At 47.9% G+C, this 16,936-nt stretch overlaps 1 protein-coding gene across 2 annotated transcripts in view; it reads left to right on the top strand.

Moving 5' to 3' along the window:
- Positions 1–15,991, top strand: part of GLCE (glucuronic acid epimerase) — a 56,364-nt gene extending 40,373 nt beyond the window's left edge. For both annotated transcript variants that reach the window (XM_080982156.1, XM_080982157.1), the window contains 3 exons: positions 4,854–5,452; positions 9,070–9,315; positions 10,279–15,991. In XM_080982156.1, the coding sequence (XP_080838282.1) occupies positions 4,867–5,452; positions 9,070–9,315; positions 10,279–11,303 (1,857 nt within the window). In that variant the 5' untranslated portion in view covers positions 4,854–4,866 and the 3' untranslated portion in view covers positions 11,304–15,991. The remainder of the gene's footprint in view (positions 1–4,853; positions 5,453–9,069; positions 9,316–10,278) is intronic.
- The last annotated feature ends 945 nt before the right edge of the window (positions 15,992–16,936 follow it).

Below are 16,936 nucleotides of genomic sequence, written 5' to 3'. Positions count from 1 at the left end.
TAAGAACCTAAGAAGAGCCTGCTGGATCAGGCCAATAGCCCATCTAGGCCAGCATCCTATTCTTGCGGGGCCAACCAGAGGCCTCAATGGGAAGTCTGCAAGCCCTCTCCCCTCCTGCGGTTTCCAGCAACTGGCGTTCAAAAGCATTTATGGCTCCAACTGTGGAGGAAGAATGTATCCATCAGTAGCCCCCTCTGCCATTTGTATAACCCTCTTTTAAAGCCATCTAGCTTGGTGGCCATCACTGCCTCCTGTGGGAGTGAGTTCCATAGGTTAGCTACGTGCTGTGTGAAGATGGGCTTTCTTGTTTATCAGTCTCGGAACAGGGGTCAGCAAGCTTTTTCAGCCGTGGGCCGATCCACCGTCCCTCAGACCATGTGGTGGGCTGGACTATGTTTTTTAAAAAATGAACGAATTCCTAGGCCCCACAAATAACCCAGAGATGCATTTTCAATAAAAGCACACTTTCTACTCATGTAAAAACATGCTGATTCCCGGACCGTCTGTGAGCCGGATTGATAAGGCAGTTGGGCCGCATCCAGCCCCTGGGCCTTAGGTTGCCTACCCCTGGTCACAAACCTTCCAACATTCAGCTTCATTGGATGGGTCCACCGAGTTCTATGTCTAAAGCAGTTGATCTTGAGTTCCAGGGAAATGTACTGGCCACAGAACCATAGAGATGGAAGGGACCATGATGGTCATCTAGCCCAACCCCCTGCAATGCATAAATATTTTCCCCCCAATGGGCTCAAACCCACAGCCCTGATATTAAGAGTCTTATGCTTTATCGACTGAGCTAACCATGCTATCAATGCATTCTGGGTTTTTTCTTCTTCTTGATTAAAGGCTGCTAATGCCTGGAACATATTAGGGTAGCCTTGCCTGGCTGATGGGAATTATATTCCAAAACATATGGAGGGGAAGCCTGTTCAGAACCCTTCCAGGCTCCTCCAGGAAACCTAGAAGTCATATTTCTTATTCCTTGAGTGTCTGATTTTTTTTTTAATAGGTGAGCATACAGTCACATGAATGTGGAAGCACATCCATTGCCCTTATATATTATAAATTAAAAGAGATGACTCTGAAAGTGCTATTCTGATGCCTGGGTCTCTCTGGGTGCTTTTCCTGTTCCTTCAGTTCTTCATCTGTGTTTACACTGCAAGGGTCTTAACTTATTTAGGGGTGGAGCGAAGCCAGTGGAGAAACAGTGGGCTGTTTGTTGCCTGCGTGTTGCTGTTTCCTGCAAACAGAATAGTTAAAGAGGATCTGTTCTTCCTTCTCCTCCCTTGAGCGCCACACCACACACCTCCAAACAAGAAGATTTCTCATCTCTCATCGGCAGCCATCACAGCTGGATGCTGGAAAACAAACAAAATCCCTGAAGCCCGGGCCTCTAAGTGGGATAAGTAACAAAAACAACAACCCAAGCAGTCTTCAATATTTTAAAAGCAAGCCCTGGGAAAGAAAGAGAAGGGTGGGGGAGAGAGAGAGACTCTAAAGGAGAAACCATGAGGGAATCAACTTAGGGAAGCTTTGTCAAAGTTTTTTCTGCTTCCCATCTCGCTTTTTTTTATCTTCTCGTGTGAGCAACAAGGTTATAGAGAATTGCACTCAAGGCAAGATGTGTAGGCACATAACGATACATAGAAATCTGGCAGTGTTATCTCCTATAATGTAGCTCATGTAACTAAATTCAAAATGTGTTTTATATTTTCTTTTCCTTCTCTGGAGGTGGGATGAGAGACAGCAGCAATTTTTTTTAGTGTTTTTAATTCTTGTTGGTATTTCCGTAAGAGTGAAATTGGTGGTTTTTTTGTTTAAAGAATTAGATATACCCCGTATTCTTCAACAATATGGGACGTTTTCCTTGTTAAGTGTGGGTGGGAGCCAACACAGTGTGGAATTGTGAAATGAATGAAGGGTAAACCAAGGTCCCATCAACTTGAGACTGGCGAGATGTTACCTCTCCGATGGGGGCAGGTATATATCCACTGATGTCATAGCCCGAACTTCTCTTCCTTTGAGGTGAAAGGATAGCATGTAGATGGTTGCTTTCATCACTTTCTGTCTTGGGTAGCAGGTGGTATCAAATCCGCCTCAGTGTCCTAGCTGGGACAGTGTAGAGTAGTGGTTAGAACCCAAAGTGGGTGGTACTGCCCCCTGGCCCTGGCAGGCAATGGGTTTAGGGGGCAGTAAGAAGCAAGGGGATGGCAGTGGGGCTCTGGAGGTGTATATGACTATCAGGCTTTGTAAAGCCGGTATCACTGGAACAAGTTCATCAGTTTTGTTGAATTGATTACACTAAGCAATTTTAATTGGGTTTTGAATAAATGTGCAATTAACTCTTACTATTTTGAATCTGATTGTTACTGTCTTCCTTAGTGGGCTGTGCAAACTGCTATTATAAATAATGCCTTTTACGGGGGAAGGGAGGGGGCACTATGGAACCAAGGGGGCAGTGGCCTGAAAATGTTTGCGAACCTCTGCCCCTTTTGGACTAGGAACTGGAAGACCAGGGTTCAAATCTCTGCATAGCCATGAAGCTATGACCTTGGGCCAAGCAAACCATCTCAGCCTAAAACCTATCTCGCAGGGTTGTTGTGAGCATAAAATAGGGGGAATAATCTATCAACTGCTTTGGGGGGGGGCAGGGGTGTGAGGTGGGATATAAATGTAATAGATAAAGCTCAGATTAGCAAGCAAGCAAGTGTAGGGCACACTGTTAATGTCGTGAGCAAGATCCCAGCATAGAGGGCCGCTAGTCTAAGACCCACTGTGTGTTTGAAATGGGTCAGGTATTTCTTGCTGTGCTTTAGCAATGTGTGGACCAGCCCTAGCTTGGATGGTTTCCGCAAGAGGTCAAGAGCCTCTGATGAGAGTTTATCTTGCCCCTTCTATGTGCTCTGGATATCATCTTGCTCTGTGTGGGAATGGAAGCAACTCTGGGTCTTTCCAGGACAGCTGTGAGGCAGACACACACACACACACACACACACACACACACAGCAAATTATGCAATGGTTATCTTGCCTGAAGCAGTGCATTTTCTTCCAACACCTCCTTCATCACCCTTTCCAAAATAGCTTGCCAAGTTGCGTCCCAAGTACATATTTTATAGCTTGTGTTGAGTTGAAGATGTCCAATTGAACCTTAAGTACCTATTTAAGTCACCGAGACAGGCCAAATAAAGGGTCAAGTGGGGAGATGTAGTTGTCGGCACGACAGAGCTCAAACAGGGCTCCGTCCAAGGGGCTTTGGTTCCTTTCCCAATTCAAGGCCACCAGCACAAGAGTCCCTCTTGACCTGCCCAGCACCCTTGGTGTGAATTGGCAAAAGCGCAAGCCAGCTAAGTTCCACCCCTCCGCCCAGATCTGCGGAAACTCAAGGCTGGAGAAACTGTTTTCATTGCGGGAATGGCATTGAGGACAATGGCGTTTCTGTCTAAGCAGCCGCCTTGTTTGCCAAAGAGAGGGAGCTTTTCTGGGCATGCTGGCGTTTGGTTCAGCCGGTTACGGTGTTTATCGGTGCTTTTCAAATTCCCTGTGCTTGAGGAACCTTTTCTGCCTTGATGCACCTGCCATCTTTGTTTGCCGTGGAACATCTGTGCATTTTTCTTCCGCCGATAGCCATCTGTGCTGTAGCGTTTAAGAGTCTCGTACTGGGACCTGGGAGAGACCAGGGTTCAAATCCCTACTTGGCCATGAAGCTCACTAGGTGACCGTGGGCCATTCATTCACTCTTGCCCTAACCTACCTCGCAGGGTTGTTGTGAGGATAAAAGGGGGCGGGGAGCTATGTACACCACTTTGTGCTCCTTGGAGGAAAAGTGGGGTATAAATGCAGTAAATAAATACTGAATTTAGGGTCAGGTTCTAGGCTTCATGGACTACTTGTGCAGAAAACTGGACTCTCTCTCTCTTGCATCCCTCTCATGCATTTGCAAGGGAAGTTGGGTAGCAGCAGGTTGCCTCTTTCCTAGATAAGCTTCCCTAATGAATTTCCTGTTAGAAACATAATAACTGCCCTGTTAGATCAGGTCAACAGCCCATCTAGTCCAACATCCCGCTCTGACAGTGGCCACTCAGATGCTCATGGGAAACCTACAAGCAGGACTTGAGTTGTTTCCAGCAACTGGTATCCAGACGTTTTGCTGCCTCTGGCTGTGGAGGTAGGACATCATGGTTGCTGATAGGCCTCTTCTCCTCCATGAATTTTCCTATTCCTTTATTAAAGCCAAGTGGGTGGCCATCCCTGTCTCCTGCAGGAATGCTATGTGATAGCTCCGTTGCTTAGAGCGTGGTGCTCATAACGCCAAGGTTGCAGGTTCAATCCCCATATGGGACAGCTGCATATTCGGGTTGGACTAGATGATCCGCAGGGTCCCTTCCAACTCTATGATTCTATGAATCTGTGGAGGAGCGAGTTCCATAGTTTTAACTACATACTGTGCCTCTGTTGTTTCTCTCCTTCAAAACGTTCAAAGTAAGTGACCTTATATGTGCTGGCTGTGGCTCCCCCTTATCCTCCCCAAATATCGAGGAGGTGTCCAGGTCCCCGTTGGCAAATCCTCCGAATGTGAGGTTGCCATGTTTCAAAAAGTAAAATTCCTGACACTCGCGAAGTTGTTGAAAACACCAAAATTGTTGAGCTTTTGTGGGAAATCTACCTCGAAAATAGTAGGTTTTATGCTGCTTCTGCTGCTTTTTCCATCATGTTGCCATACATCCGGGTTTCCCCTGACATTTTGCCCTGGGCGCCATTTTTAAGCCCCCAAACCAGGACATGTCAGGAGTTTTCTTGACGTATGGGAAGCCTATCGGAATGAAACCTCTGGCCCTTCTTTGTTTGTTTCAGGTATGGTGTGAATATGCGCTGCTTGGCGACCCGGGTCAACTATAAGACTTTGATCGTCATCTGCGTTCTGTTCACCCTGGTCACGGTCCTGCTGTGGAATAGATGCTCCAGCAACAGGGCAGCCCCACCCTTCCTGCGTAGCCCTAGCAGTGCCTTCCGAGCGGACGGACTGGAGAAGCGAGTGGCCGCTTCGGAGAGCAACAAGGATGTGAACGGCCCGGCCAAGCAGCAGCAGCAGAGTGAAGAGGCCTCCCCACAAGAGCAGCAGAAGGCGCCCCCTGTGGTCGGGGGCTTCCACGGGAACAAGGCGCTGGGGCTGAAATACGAGGAGATCGACTGCCTGATCAACGATGAGCACACCATCAAAGGCAGGAGGGAAGGGAACGAGGTCTTCCTGCCCTTCTCCTGGGTGGAGAAGTACTTTGAGGTCTACGGGAAGGTCGCCCAGTACGATGGGTATGACAGGTTCGAGTTCTCCCACAGCTACTCCAAAGTGTACGCGCAGAGGGCGCCTTACCACCCGGATGGCGTCTTCATGTCTTTTGAGGGCTACAATGTGGAGGTCCGGGACAGAGTGAAGTGCATCAGTGGCGTCGAAGGTGGGTCTTTCGTTGCTCTTCTTCTTTGCAGGGGAGGAAGGGGAGCTTGTGGCCCTATAGATACTGTTGTTAGACTGCAATTTCCATCATTCTTGATGATTGACTCGGCTGGCTGGGGCTTTTGGGAGATGCTCCACAGTTACTACATATCTGTGAGTAGTAGAACCTGACTTTTCAGGACATGATTCAACTTGGCCACGGAATTCACATGATTCCGTTTGTGTGCTATCGGGTTGCTTTTCTGAAAACAAGCAAACAAAACAGATAATATCTATCTTTTCTATTACCTACAAGCATTCCTAGATGATAAAGCCTATCTTGCATTTTAGTAAACTATTTTAAATCATTTTCCAAATCTGTTGCCTTTGGGGGGAATGCCCTTTTCAATGTAGCCTGTTATCTGTCCTGCTTATTATTATGAATCTCCTTTTGCTTACATGTCTCAAGGCAATTTGCAGACATATCTTGGCGACCTGGGAAGCTGCCTTATACTGAGCCCAGACCATTGGTGCATTTAGCTCAGTACGGCCTACACTGACTGGCAGCAGCTCTCCAGAGTTTAAGGGTTCTATTTCCGGCCCACTTGGAAATGCCATCAAGAACTGAACATGGGGTTTTCTTCAGGCAAAGCAGATGCTCCTATCGCTAAGCTAGGGTTCGTACCAGTATCATAAAATGATATTGGAAACAGGTTTAAAAACTACACAGAATGAACACCTGATCTTAAAAAGCTTGTTGAATCAAAAGGTTTTCAATTCCCGCCCCCCCTGGAAATTAGAGATAGGGTGTGCCTGTTATATCTCATTAAGTGTACAGTGGTACCTCAGGTTAAGTACTTAATTCGTTCCGGAGGTCCATTCTTAACCTGAAACTGTTCTTAACCTCAAGCACCACTTTAGCTAATGGGGCCTCCTGCTGCTGCCGCACCGCCGGAGCACCATTTCTGTTCTCATCCTGAAGCAAAGTTCTTAACCCGAGGTACTATTTCTGGGTTAGCGGAGTCTGTAACCTGAAGTGTATGTAACCCGAGGTACCACTGTATAGCTAATAGATAGGATTTTACACTGGAAACCTCTTAGAAGCAGCTTGGCAATTAAGTAGTATATAGTTTTATTATTATCAATATTAATGTATATAGCCATAAATAACTAAAGAGCAACCGTTTCTAAAAAAAATATATTCCTGGCCTGGTTGCCTGCAGGAGATTTCTTATTCACCCCAGGCGACTACTTGCAAGCCTAGTCTGGTGGGATCACTTCTTCAGCGGAGAGCCTCTCCTGTCAAATAGATTGCAAGGCAGTGAAGGAGTTCATTTTAGGTTTCCTCCTGTCTCATTCCCACAATGTCATTGTGTTGTCTGGTGTCCTGTGACCTGGAGAATTTAATCATGTCATCTTTCTAAATTAACAGCTGCAAGCGAAGCTTTTATAGCAGGCGTAGGGCTGGTGCCTCTCTCCCGGATCCCGAGGCCTGCGCCTCTCGCAGAGACCCCTCTTCATTAATAAGCAAAGCATCTTTTAGCATTTGAGATATTACATAGCGCTCTTTAAATAGTTCCCCTGGCGCTTTTGCCCTTCAGGCAAACACATCCATCAAGTGACTATCACAGACACTTATCGGCATTATGAAGTGCGGATGATACGTGGAAATGCATTTTCTTTAATTTTGTTTCGGTAATCTTTCTGTCACGCTCGGTTTGAGGCATAACCGCTCTCCGAGCTAGACGCTGCTGTGTTAAGGGGAGAAGCCATTGTTAGGCCTAAGCCTGCAAGAGACTTCAGCTGGTGGAGCTGACGGTGGGTGACACTAGATCTGCCTCGAGGGGAAAGGCCTTCATACCTCTGCGGTAGACCCACCTGCTCTGCATGCAGAAGGTCGCAGGGTCAGTCCCTGGCAGCATCTCCAGGTGGGACTGCGGAGAGCCTCTCAGCTGAAATCCTGGAGTGCTGCTGCTGGTCAGTGTAGACAATACTAAGATGGATGAACTAGTGGCGACAGAAGGGTAAATTACTTTTAGATCAGTTGTCAGAGTCAGGCTAAAAGTGCAATCCCCACTGAGTGGAGTGGGATTGACAAGTTGGCTTGTTTCAGGTTCCACATTAGCTGGCACTCACTTGCTATTTTATGAAGCAAGCTGGGCAGGATTCTTCCCACCGGACTTTATTTTATTACTTATTCCATTTATATCCCACTTTTCCTCCAAGGAGCTCACAGCGCTGTACATAATTCTCTCCCCCCCCCCCATTTTACCCTCACAACAACCCTGTGAGGTGGGTTCAGCTGAGATTGAGTGCCTGGCCAAGGTCACCCAGTGAGCTTAATGGCTGTGTGGGGATCTGATCCCTGGTCTCCCAGGTCCTATTCCAGGACTCTACCCCAGTACACACTGGCTTTCAAATAGACATTGGTTGTGGTGGGATTCAAGCCTATGCCTCCGACGATACTCTCGATATTAAACTTTTAAGTATCTAGGTAGTCAGGTATGAAAAAGGGTGTGTTCATGGTTCTCCTGACTTAGTGCAGCCTTCCTCTACCTTATACCCTCTGGAACTACAACTCTCATCAGCCCCAGGGAAGCATGGATGCAGTCCCACCAGCCTCAGCATCATACGACTATGTTTGCTGGGGCTGATGGAAGATGTTGTCCAGGGCATCTGAAAGGCATGCAATGCCAACAGTAGCTGGTTCCGCTGGCAAATGTGTCATGGCCCTAAAAATGTTGGCGGCCCCTGGAGTGTAAAGGGTTACTCTAGCGGTTTCCAAAGTGGGTGGTACCCTCCAGGAGTGGTGGTGGTGGGATTCTCTAGGGGGCCACTCAGAGGCAAGGGGGTGATGGTGTGTCTGTGTGTGCGCGCGCGCGCGCTGGAGGTGTAATTGTTAACAAAATGTGAAAATCTGGTATCACCGGATCCAGTTCATCAGTTTTGTTGAATTAATTAAACTAAATGGTTTTAATTGGATTTTGAATAAATGTGCAATTAATTGTGAGTTGTGCAGACCTGTTTTCTGGGTACTGCTTTTTATAGAGTAGGGTGGGGGGGCACAAGGGATGAGTTTATGGAACCAAGTGGCCTGAGAAAATTGGGAACCACTTTGATAGAGGGGAAATAAATGGAGGCAGGACTAAATTGCAGGATCAACAGAATCCCACATGTTTTTACTTGGTAGTCTTCAATGGGGCTTATTCCCAGGAAAGTTCGTACAGAACTGCCCAATTCTTAGGTGCAGTTCTATATTCATTTCTGGATCGTGGAAACCACTGCTCTGAATTAAGCGTTTAGTAGGGTGAGGGGCACTGGGGATTAGAGCTGGGTGATATATTGGTAAATTGTCTGAAACTGGTATGGCGTTCAGATCGTGATGTATTCCCAGCTCAAATTGCCGGCAGACAGAGGAAGAAGCAGCTGAGATACATTCCAGAACATTGTGATAGATCAGCATACTGATATATCTCAGTGTTGAAAACCAGATATCGCTGGCCCTGCTGGGGATGAGTTTATGGAGCCAAGGGGGGCGGTGGCCCGAAAAACATTGTGAGCCATGGGGTTAGTCTGACCCCACAGGGCTCTTCTGCTGTGCTCACATTCATATGCTGTGTCTTCTGCCCCTTGTCACAGGCGTGCCACTCTCGACGCAGTGGGGGCCGCAGGGCTACTTCTACCCCATCCAGATTGCCCAATATGGGCTCAGCCATTACAGCAAGAATCTGACGGAGAAGCCTCCTCACGTGGAGGTGTATGAGACGGCTGAGGAGAAGGACCAAAACAGCCACACTGCAGACTGGACGGTACCCAAAGGCAGCTCTGTCACGACGATGCTGGACAAGTCCAGGTTCACAAACGTCAAGCAATTTGTTGTCCCAGGTGGGTCAGTTCAAAGAAGACGGTAGGTCTGGCCGGATCCTGCAGGGCTTTTCTTACGTTCCTGTGACATAGGGTGTGGCTTTATATAAATACACACATTCACTTCTCCATTATTCCATTTCTTTTCATGCTGAAAGGTGTGTGCAGGGGGAAACATTCCCCCCCCCCCCAAGAAAATTAATGATTATATGCAACATTTCTTTTCTCTCCCCCACACCCAGAAAATTAATGATTATATGCAACATTTCTTCTCTCCCCACCCCCACCCCACCCCCGGTTTGCTTTGTATGAAGACAGGCTCATTAATAGGGGCATAATGTATTTCCCCCAACTAATCAATAGCCATTAGAATTAATGAGTCCATTACTTTAAAAGGCAACGAAGTAATTTTAGTCAGCGCCTTAGGCTGGGGTCTCTAAGGCGAAAGCAGTAAAAGTCTCCCTTCCCTTTGTAGTCAGTGGAGCATCCAGGAAGGCTGGATCTCTAAGCTGTGCTCCTCTCCCACTTCATCAGCCGCGGAGTAATCCTTGGGCTTCTCAGAGGCCAGTGTGGAGCAGGATGCTGGACTTGGGGGTGGGTGGAGCTTTGATCCAGCCCAGCAACCAAGCTGGACTTGATGGGCCGCTGGCCTGATCCAGCAGGCTCTTCTTATGTTCTTATTCGCCAGAAACATCTAACTGGCCGTTGTGGGGAACAGGACCTTGAACTGGACAGAGCTCTGGCTTGATCCAGGGTGCCCATACTTGCATTTGTAACTAATTAATAATGAACAGAATCAAAGTTGAAATGCTAATTTCATGCTATTGATTCGAATGTCCTTGGCAGTGCATGAGAACAGGCGTTGTGGCTGGCAAGCTGCTTTCTTGATGCCTATCTGTCAATACTTTGGGGGAAAAGAAAGATCCGTCCTGTGTTGTAGTTTTGCTCCATAACCAACCCCTTACCCTTTGTATTCCCCGTCAGAAAACTCCGAGGGCGCCTCTCTGCAGCTGGGGAACACGAGGGACTTCATTATTTCCTTCGACCTCAAGCTCATCACCAACGGGAGCATCTCGGTGGTCCTGGAGACCACAGAGAAGAACCAGCTGTTCCGCGTGCACTACGTCTCCAACACCCAGCTGATAGCTTTCAAGGATAGAGACATTTACTATGGCATCGGGCCCAGGACTAGCTGGAGCACGGTCACCCGAGACCTTGTGACCGACCTGAGGAAGGGGGTCGGCCTCTCCAACACGAAGGCCGTCAAGCAGACTAAGATCATGCCCAAGAGGGTGGTCCGCTTGGTGGTGAAAGGGCACGGCTTCATCGACAACGTCACCATCTCGGCCACGGCCCACATGGCGGCCTTTTTCGCCGCTAGCGACTGGCTGGTGAGGAACCAGGATGAGAAGGGTGGTTGGCCGATCATGGTGACCCGGAAGCTGGGGGAAGGCTTCAAGTCCCTGGACCCCGGGTGGTACTCTGCCATGGCGCAGGGCCAGGCCATTTCCACCTTGGTTCGGGCCTACCTCTTGACGAAAGACCACACGTTCCTCAGTGCGGCTCTGCGGGCCACGGCGCCTTACAAGCTCTCCTCAGAGCAGCGTGGCGTGAAGGCCGTCTTCATGAACAAGCACGACTGGTATGAGGAGTACCCCACGTCGCCTAGCTCCTTTGTCCTGAACGGGTTCATGTATTCCCTCATTGGGCTGTACGACTTGAAGGAGACGGCGGGAGAGAAGCTGGGGAAGGAGGCCAAGCTCCTGTACGAGCGGGGCATGGAGTCCCTCAAGGCCATGCTCCCTCTCTACGACACGGGCTCAGGGACCATCTATGACCTCCGCCATTTCATGCTTGGGACAGCCCCGAACTTGGCCCGGTGGGACTATCACACCACCCACATCAACCAGCTCCAGCTCCTCAGCACCATCGACGAGACGCCCCTGTTCAAAGAGTTCGTCAAGAGGTGGAAGAGCTACCTGCGAGGAGGCAGGGCGAAGCACAATTGAGCCCAGCTCACAACCAAAATGGAGTTTCCCCCCGTCTGCGGTGCTTGGCAGCCGCCATCTTTGAAGCAGAGTGAAGGTGGTGCCCAAACCCTCTGTGTGCGTGTGTGTGTGTGTGTGTGTGTGTGTGTGCGTACTTGTGTTTTGTTTTTTTGAACAGACTCTATTTTCAAAGAAGTGATCCTTAAAACTCATCTTTTTTAAACGATTGCATTCCAGCGGATGAATCCTTTATAGAGTGGGGAGGTAAAATTACAAAGCAGGCATCTGATCAAAGGACAAAGTTTAGCGAACTTGTTTACTTTTCCACAGCGGTCCATTATGGTACTTGTGCATAACAGAAAATGTTTTCGGGGGGGGGGGTCACAAAAGCTATGATGGTTTTTATAGCCCAGTATTGGTCAGAAAAAAGTAGAATATGGCCTCTCTCTTTTTTTTTTTCTTTTTTAAAATGGATGGGTGCAGAAATGGGATTTTCACTTGGGGATGGAGTGGAAAATAGTGTGCCATGCCAGAAATCTCTCTTAACTCTTATCCCAGAGAGTGGGTGACGTCTTTATTTCATTCTACATATATTTCCCTTTGGTGGGAAATTTCAGAGCAGTTTGTGTTGAAATTCTGTATATTGCGAAATACTTCACACCTCCAGTTTCTTTAAAGATGTACAAATGGGATTAAAAAAACCAACACCACACAATTAGTGGTGAGGATTCACTGGGAATTTCTGTGAAAACTGCGTGGCTACTCGGGAGAGCTGGTGCAGGGGGTGTCTGTGCCTAAGTACCACTCCCATTTCCTTGCACAGGGACCTCCCAGTGGGCAAGTTCGAATGTGTGTTTTTCTTACTCTGTTCCGTAAGCAACCGACCATTACACGCAGGACCAGCTGTCAGCACAAAAACGTGGTCACCTTCTCTCAAACTGGTTCTACCGCCACCTTTTCAAGCTGGGCCAATCCCTTTCCTTGCTTCCAGATGAGCTGAGACCTCTTCTGGTGAGAGCGGGAGGCTCTTTCCCTCCTGATCATTTACAGCAGGTGTGGGGAACCTTTGACCCTCTGGGTGCTGCCGAACTACAACTCCCATCAGCCGCAGCAAGCATGGCCAGCGGCTCGGGGACAGAGGAAGCTGTCGTTCAGCAACATCTGGGTGGCCAAAGGTTCCCCACATCTGGTTTTTACAGGGTTTCCTTTCCATGTAAGCCATTCTGTCCCGGGGGGGGGGGTTCAGGCCCTGTCCTTCTGGTGTTTGGGGTGCCACCCCCTACCACCCCCAAGCACTGGTTGTGCTGGCTGGAAGTTGTCCCCCAAAACATCTGGAGGGCACCTAGCTGAAGAAAACTAGTCTAGGGTACTGTTGAAACCAGGTACAATTCATGTGGGTGAGGGGGCCAGAAATAATCTTTTTAAAGTGGCATTCTGTTTGAACACTGTGGAAGTTTTTCTGCAGCAACTCGCTCTTGAAACTGCTACTGGTGGTTGGAGGGGAGGTTTGTTTTTTTTTAATGGTTTATTTTGTTTTGGGGAAGTGAAATGAGTATGTATTTATATTTGTCTGTCTGTAAGTCATTCCACTTCTGCCGGCACCATGGTCAACAGCACTTGTTTTGAAAAATTCATTTTTTTTCATTGGGATCACAGATATTCATTTGGCATTTTTTTCGCCATTGTGAAAACTGGCCAGGGGCACAGTCTGCTGGGAAGCTGCACTTGAGAGAGATGGGAATAGATGCCTTTTTTTCTCCATGGACCAGCCCTCTCTTTCCAATACTACTGTATCTTCCAGGCTTGTTCAGTGGAGCTTCCATTAAGGCTCAGGAAGAGCGCTAATGAGGTGGTGGCTCGATTCTGGCTTGGAAATCCCCTTCCCAGGCTTAGAAACTACGTCTCTCACAAATGTCTTGTGCTGTGCGGTATACCCTGCCTTTGGCAAACCGCACTCCCCGTTTCCAGTTGCTGAGAAGTTGGTAGTTGGAGAAATCCAAGCAGGAGACCCTGCAGATTAGGGAGGTCTAATCCAGACCAGAGGTAGCCATTATTGGACTCCAGTTCCCATCAGCCCCAGCCAGCATGGCCCAATGGCCAGTGATGATGGGAGTCAGAGTCTCAACAACACTCAGAGGGCACCACGTTGGCTACCCTGAATCCAGAGGGGCCATGACTTACCAACCCTGCTGCGGCTTTTCATTTCAGTAGGCACAATTGCTGCTGGTAGATGCTTTGGCAGGCTGCCTGAACTTGCCCAGAATCCCGTGTCATTGGCAGCTTGCCCCTCTGTTCCTAATGCCGCGCTCAGATATTCAAATCCCACACTTGTGCATTTCAAGGAAACCAGGCGTTTCAGCTTGGCCATTTTTCTTTGCTCGCCTTGCAGTGCATACAGAAGCCTGCACTATCGCTTTACTGGGGAAAGATGTGGGCCGTGGTACTCTCAGATGTTCTGGGCTATAACTCTCCCCCCCCAAAAAAAATCTGCATGGCACCAGGTTGGTGAAGCTTGCCCTGAGGCACGCTGGCCTGTTGGTACATGAGAAGAACATTTGAATTCCTAGGTGCTGGCAACACAGTTGTACGAGCCAGGGCTCCTACATAGGTCGGCCTCCACTTCCACTGATCTTGGTAATAAGCTGTTCTAGAGGGGCCCCCAGATTCTTCCAGAGCAAAAGTTTGGGTACAGCTGTTGCTGACTGCATGTGTTTCTGAAGGGGGGGGGGACTAGAGTGTATGCAAACTACCAAGAGAAAAATTGGGGCATCTGAGGAGTCAGGAGTTAAGTGGGGAGGGAGTAAATTCAAGTCCCAGAAGAGAGAAGCCTTAGAATTCCAGTTCTCTTTGAGAACGTTGGTTTCTGTGCTGATAGCCAGCATATTGAACTGCTCTCCCCAAGCCAGTCGCCTCCAGATGTTTTGGACTATAGACAGCCTCAGCATCATATGAATGTGCTGGCCGGTGCTGATGGGAGTTGTAGTCCCTAACCTCTGGAGAGCACCAAGTTGTGGAAGGGCTGGTCTGTGTTGCGATGATACCAAAGTGGTCGATTCCAGGGCCTCTTTCCTCTCTAGCAATTGCTTCTGGATGTGAGAGTGAGACCGTGGCCAACCAGATTTGGAGCAGCCAGCACAGACACCTTCGGGGTACTGTTTGGGTGGCGCGTTAGTGCCTTGACCATGCGGCCATAACTTCCTCTTGCAATAGGAAATGAGTATATTTGTGGCTGGTTGATGGTTCTGTGCTTATGACTCACTGTGGCACTCCCAGGGCTTCCAGATTTGCGTAGGCTTGTCATATTCGTTGGCCCGAGATTGGCAACTGGAGGAAGCTGGTATTTGGGAAATGAGTGCTGTTCTAGTTGGCACTCAAATTGGCAACCAGCTGTTCTCCACGTGACCCTTTCACTAGCTGCTCATGGTGGGTGTGATAGAGGTCAGGGAAGCAGAATCTCAGGTAGGCTGTGTTTAGTGGAAATTGGCTTCTGAGAAATAGGGATCTTGATTATTTTAGTACATTGTCTTTGGCCCAGTATGGACAAAGCAGGTTGTATCCAACTATGTCATACTCAAGAGTAAGCCCATTAAAATCCGTGAACTTAAGTGAATCATGCCTGCTGCTTTCAGTGGGTCTCCTCTTGTCGCTCAGTTGGATACAACCCAATCCTCCTGAGCATTTAAGGATGGCCAGGTGTCCTCTCCCCAACCCCTCAAAGTGCAGAGTGGTCCTCATTTCCTTTTTCAGAGCCACGAGCTGCTCGGCTTCTGAACATACAAAGATTTATTTCAAACCAGAGTTTGGAGCTGATCAGCAAACTCATTCAAGATTATGTGCTAGTTTTGGTGCCGATCCAACACATTGCACCATGGTTAGCTCCCAAAAGGGAAAAGTGTGCGTGCATCAGGGTGGGAAGTTCACAAGCGAGCAGGGAAGGGGATTACAAGAGCCCCAGCAGACTCCCAGTTTCCTTCCTTTGCAGGTGCCACATCTACATTGGGCCCCTGGGCTATTTCTTTCCTCGTTTGTATACATGGGGTGTGAGGGGTGGATGTCCAGGTTGCTGTGTCTGGAGGCCAACTATGAGCAATGAGGGAATTCCAAGGAGGCAAAACCGAAGTTTAGTATTGCAAGTTCTCTATTTTTTTATTTTAAAAAGGTAGGGGACAAGAGATGTCATGAATATGGAGGCTAATGTGTTGAAGTTCACAGAGCGAAGCCAATGCCTTTTGTTCCTGAGTAGACACGACCCTTTCCCCCCCTTTTGCATTATTGTGCGACACACAAGCACAACTGGTGTCGAGTTTTTCTTTACATCCTTTTGAGGCTTCCACTGAAAATTGCTGCTTTTCGTCCACCTTGCAATTGTATTTCTGACCCCCCCCCCTTTTCTTTTTCATTTCTTTCCTTCCCTTTTTACATGCGGGGTTTGAACCATGGGTTTAAATATGCAATAAATTGTTTACAGGATGCCCTTTGGAGGGCAACAAGTCCTTTGTAAAGCTGTACAGACTTTGTGGGTTAAGCACAATGTGCACAGGTTAGTTTTATATGGGGCAAGACATGATTTTTTGCAGTGGGAATGGTCCTATTATGTTTATATATACATATACATATATATATATATATATTAAAAAGTAAACCGATCAACTTTGTGCTTCATGTAAAGCTGCTTTATAAAATTGTAAAATAAAGAGTTTTTAATCTTACGCTGTCACTTGGTGTGCATTCGTTGTGTCAAGAGAGGTAAAAGCCCCAGACTGAATAGAGTCTTAACGGGAAAGCGGACTTCGGAACCAGACGCTCCAACCTTTTTAAAAGGTGGATCAGAGGACGCATTTAAAATCCCGTCATATTTTGCAGCATAAAATGGCTTTTGCTGGACTCAAGAGAATGTCTTGTGTAGACACAGAAACTGATTCCAACGCACTGGGTCTTGGTTCTTTGTAGCAGTCTGAGGTTGCAGGGATTCTAATATGTGTTGTTATGTTTGCACCAGTGTCTCATGAAAGGGGAGCTTTTTAGCTCCTGAGAAGTCTTCTCGCCCTTGGTTGCCAATCACAGTCAAAGGAGGTAAGTCTGAGGATCAACTCCTAGGGTCACCCTGGAGAAAGCACGTGGGAAGATCGCTGAGCAGTTGTTGTGCATGGTCCAAAGCTAAGCCTTTAGGAACACTGAAAACAAGGTGCTTCCGAATCAAGAGAATGGCATGCAAGCTCTATTATGTTCAGAGGAACTTCAGGGAAAACACATCAAGTCATTCCAAAGCAAGATATTTGAGCACACCCCATCAGTTACCCATGTATGTGCAGAGGAAATCATTGATCTAACTGAAAGGCAACACAGGCAGATCTGTGTTGATCAATGCAGTGCAACCCTAATTATTATTGTATAATTAAAAGATTATACAGTAATCTTAAAAGGTCATAAAATCTCATAAAGGGGGCATGGCAGTGAGGGTGTGTGGCTGACTATTGTGAAGGGACCCTGCATTTCTGAACTCGCCACTAGGCTACTGGCCACGGGATCGTACTTGAGGTAGCACTGTGAAGAAGAAGAAGAGGAGTTTGAATTTAATATCCCGCTTTATCACTACCCAAAGGAGTCTCAAAGCAGCTAACATTCTCCTTTCCCTTCCTCCCCCACAACAAACA

This window comes from Podarcis pityusensis (assembly GCF_964106645.2).
Source record: "Podarcis pityusensis genome assembly, chromosome: 14".
Lineage (NCBI taxonomy): Eukaryota > Metazoa > Chordata > Lepidosauria > Squamata > Lacertidae > Podarcis > Podarcis pityusensis.
Note: the sequence above shows the minus strand (reverse complement) of the source record. Positions and strands in the feature narration are given on the sequence as shown.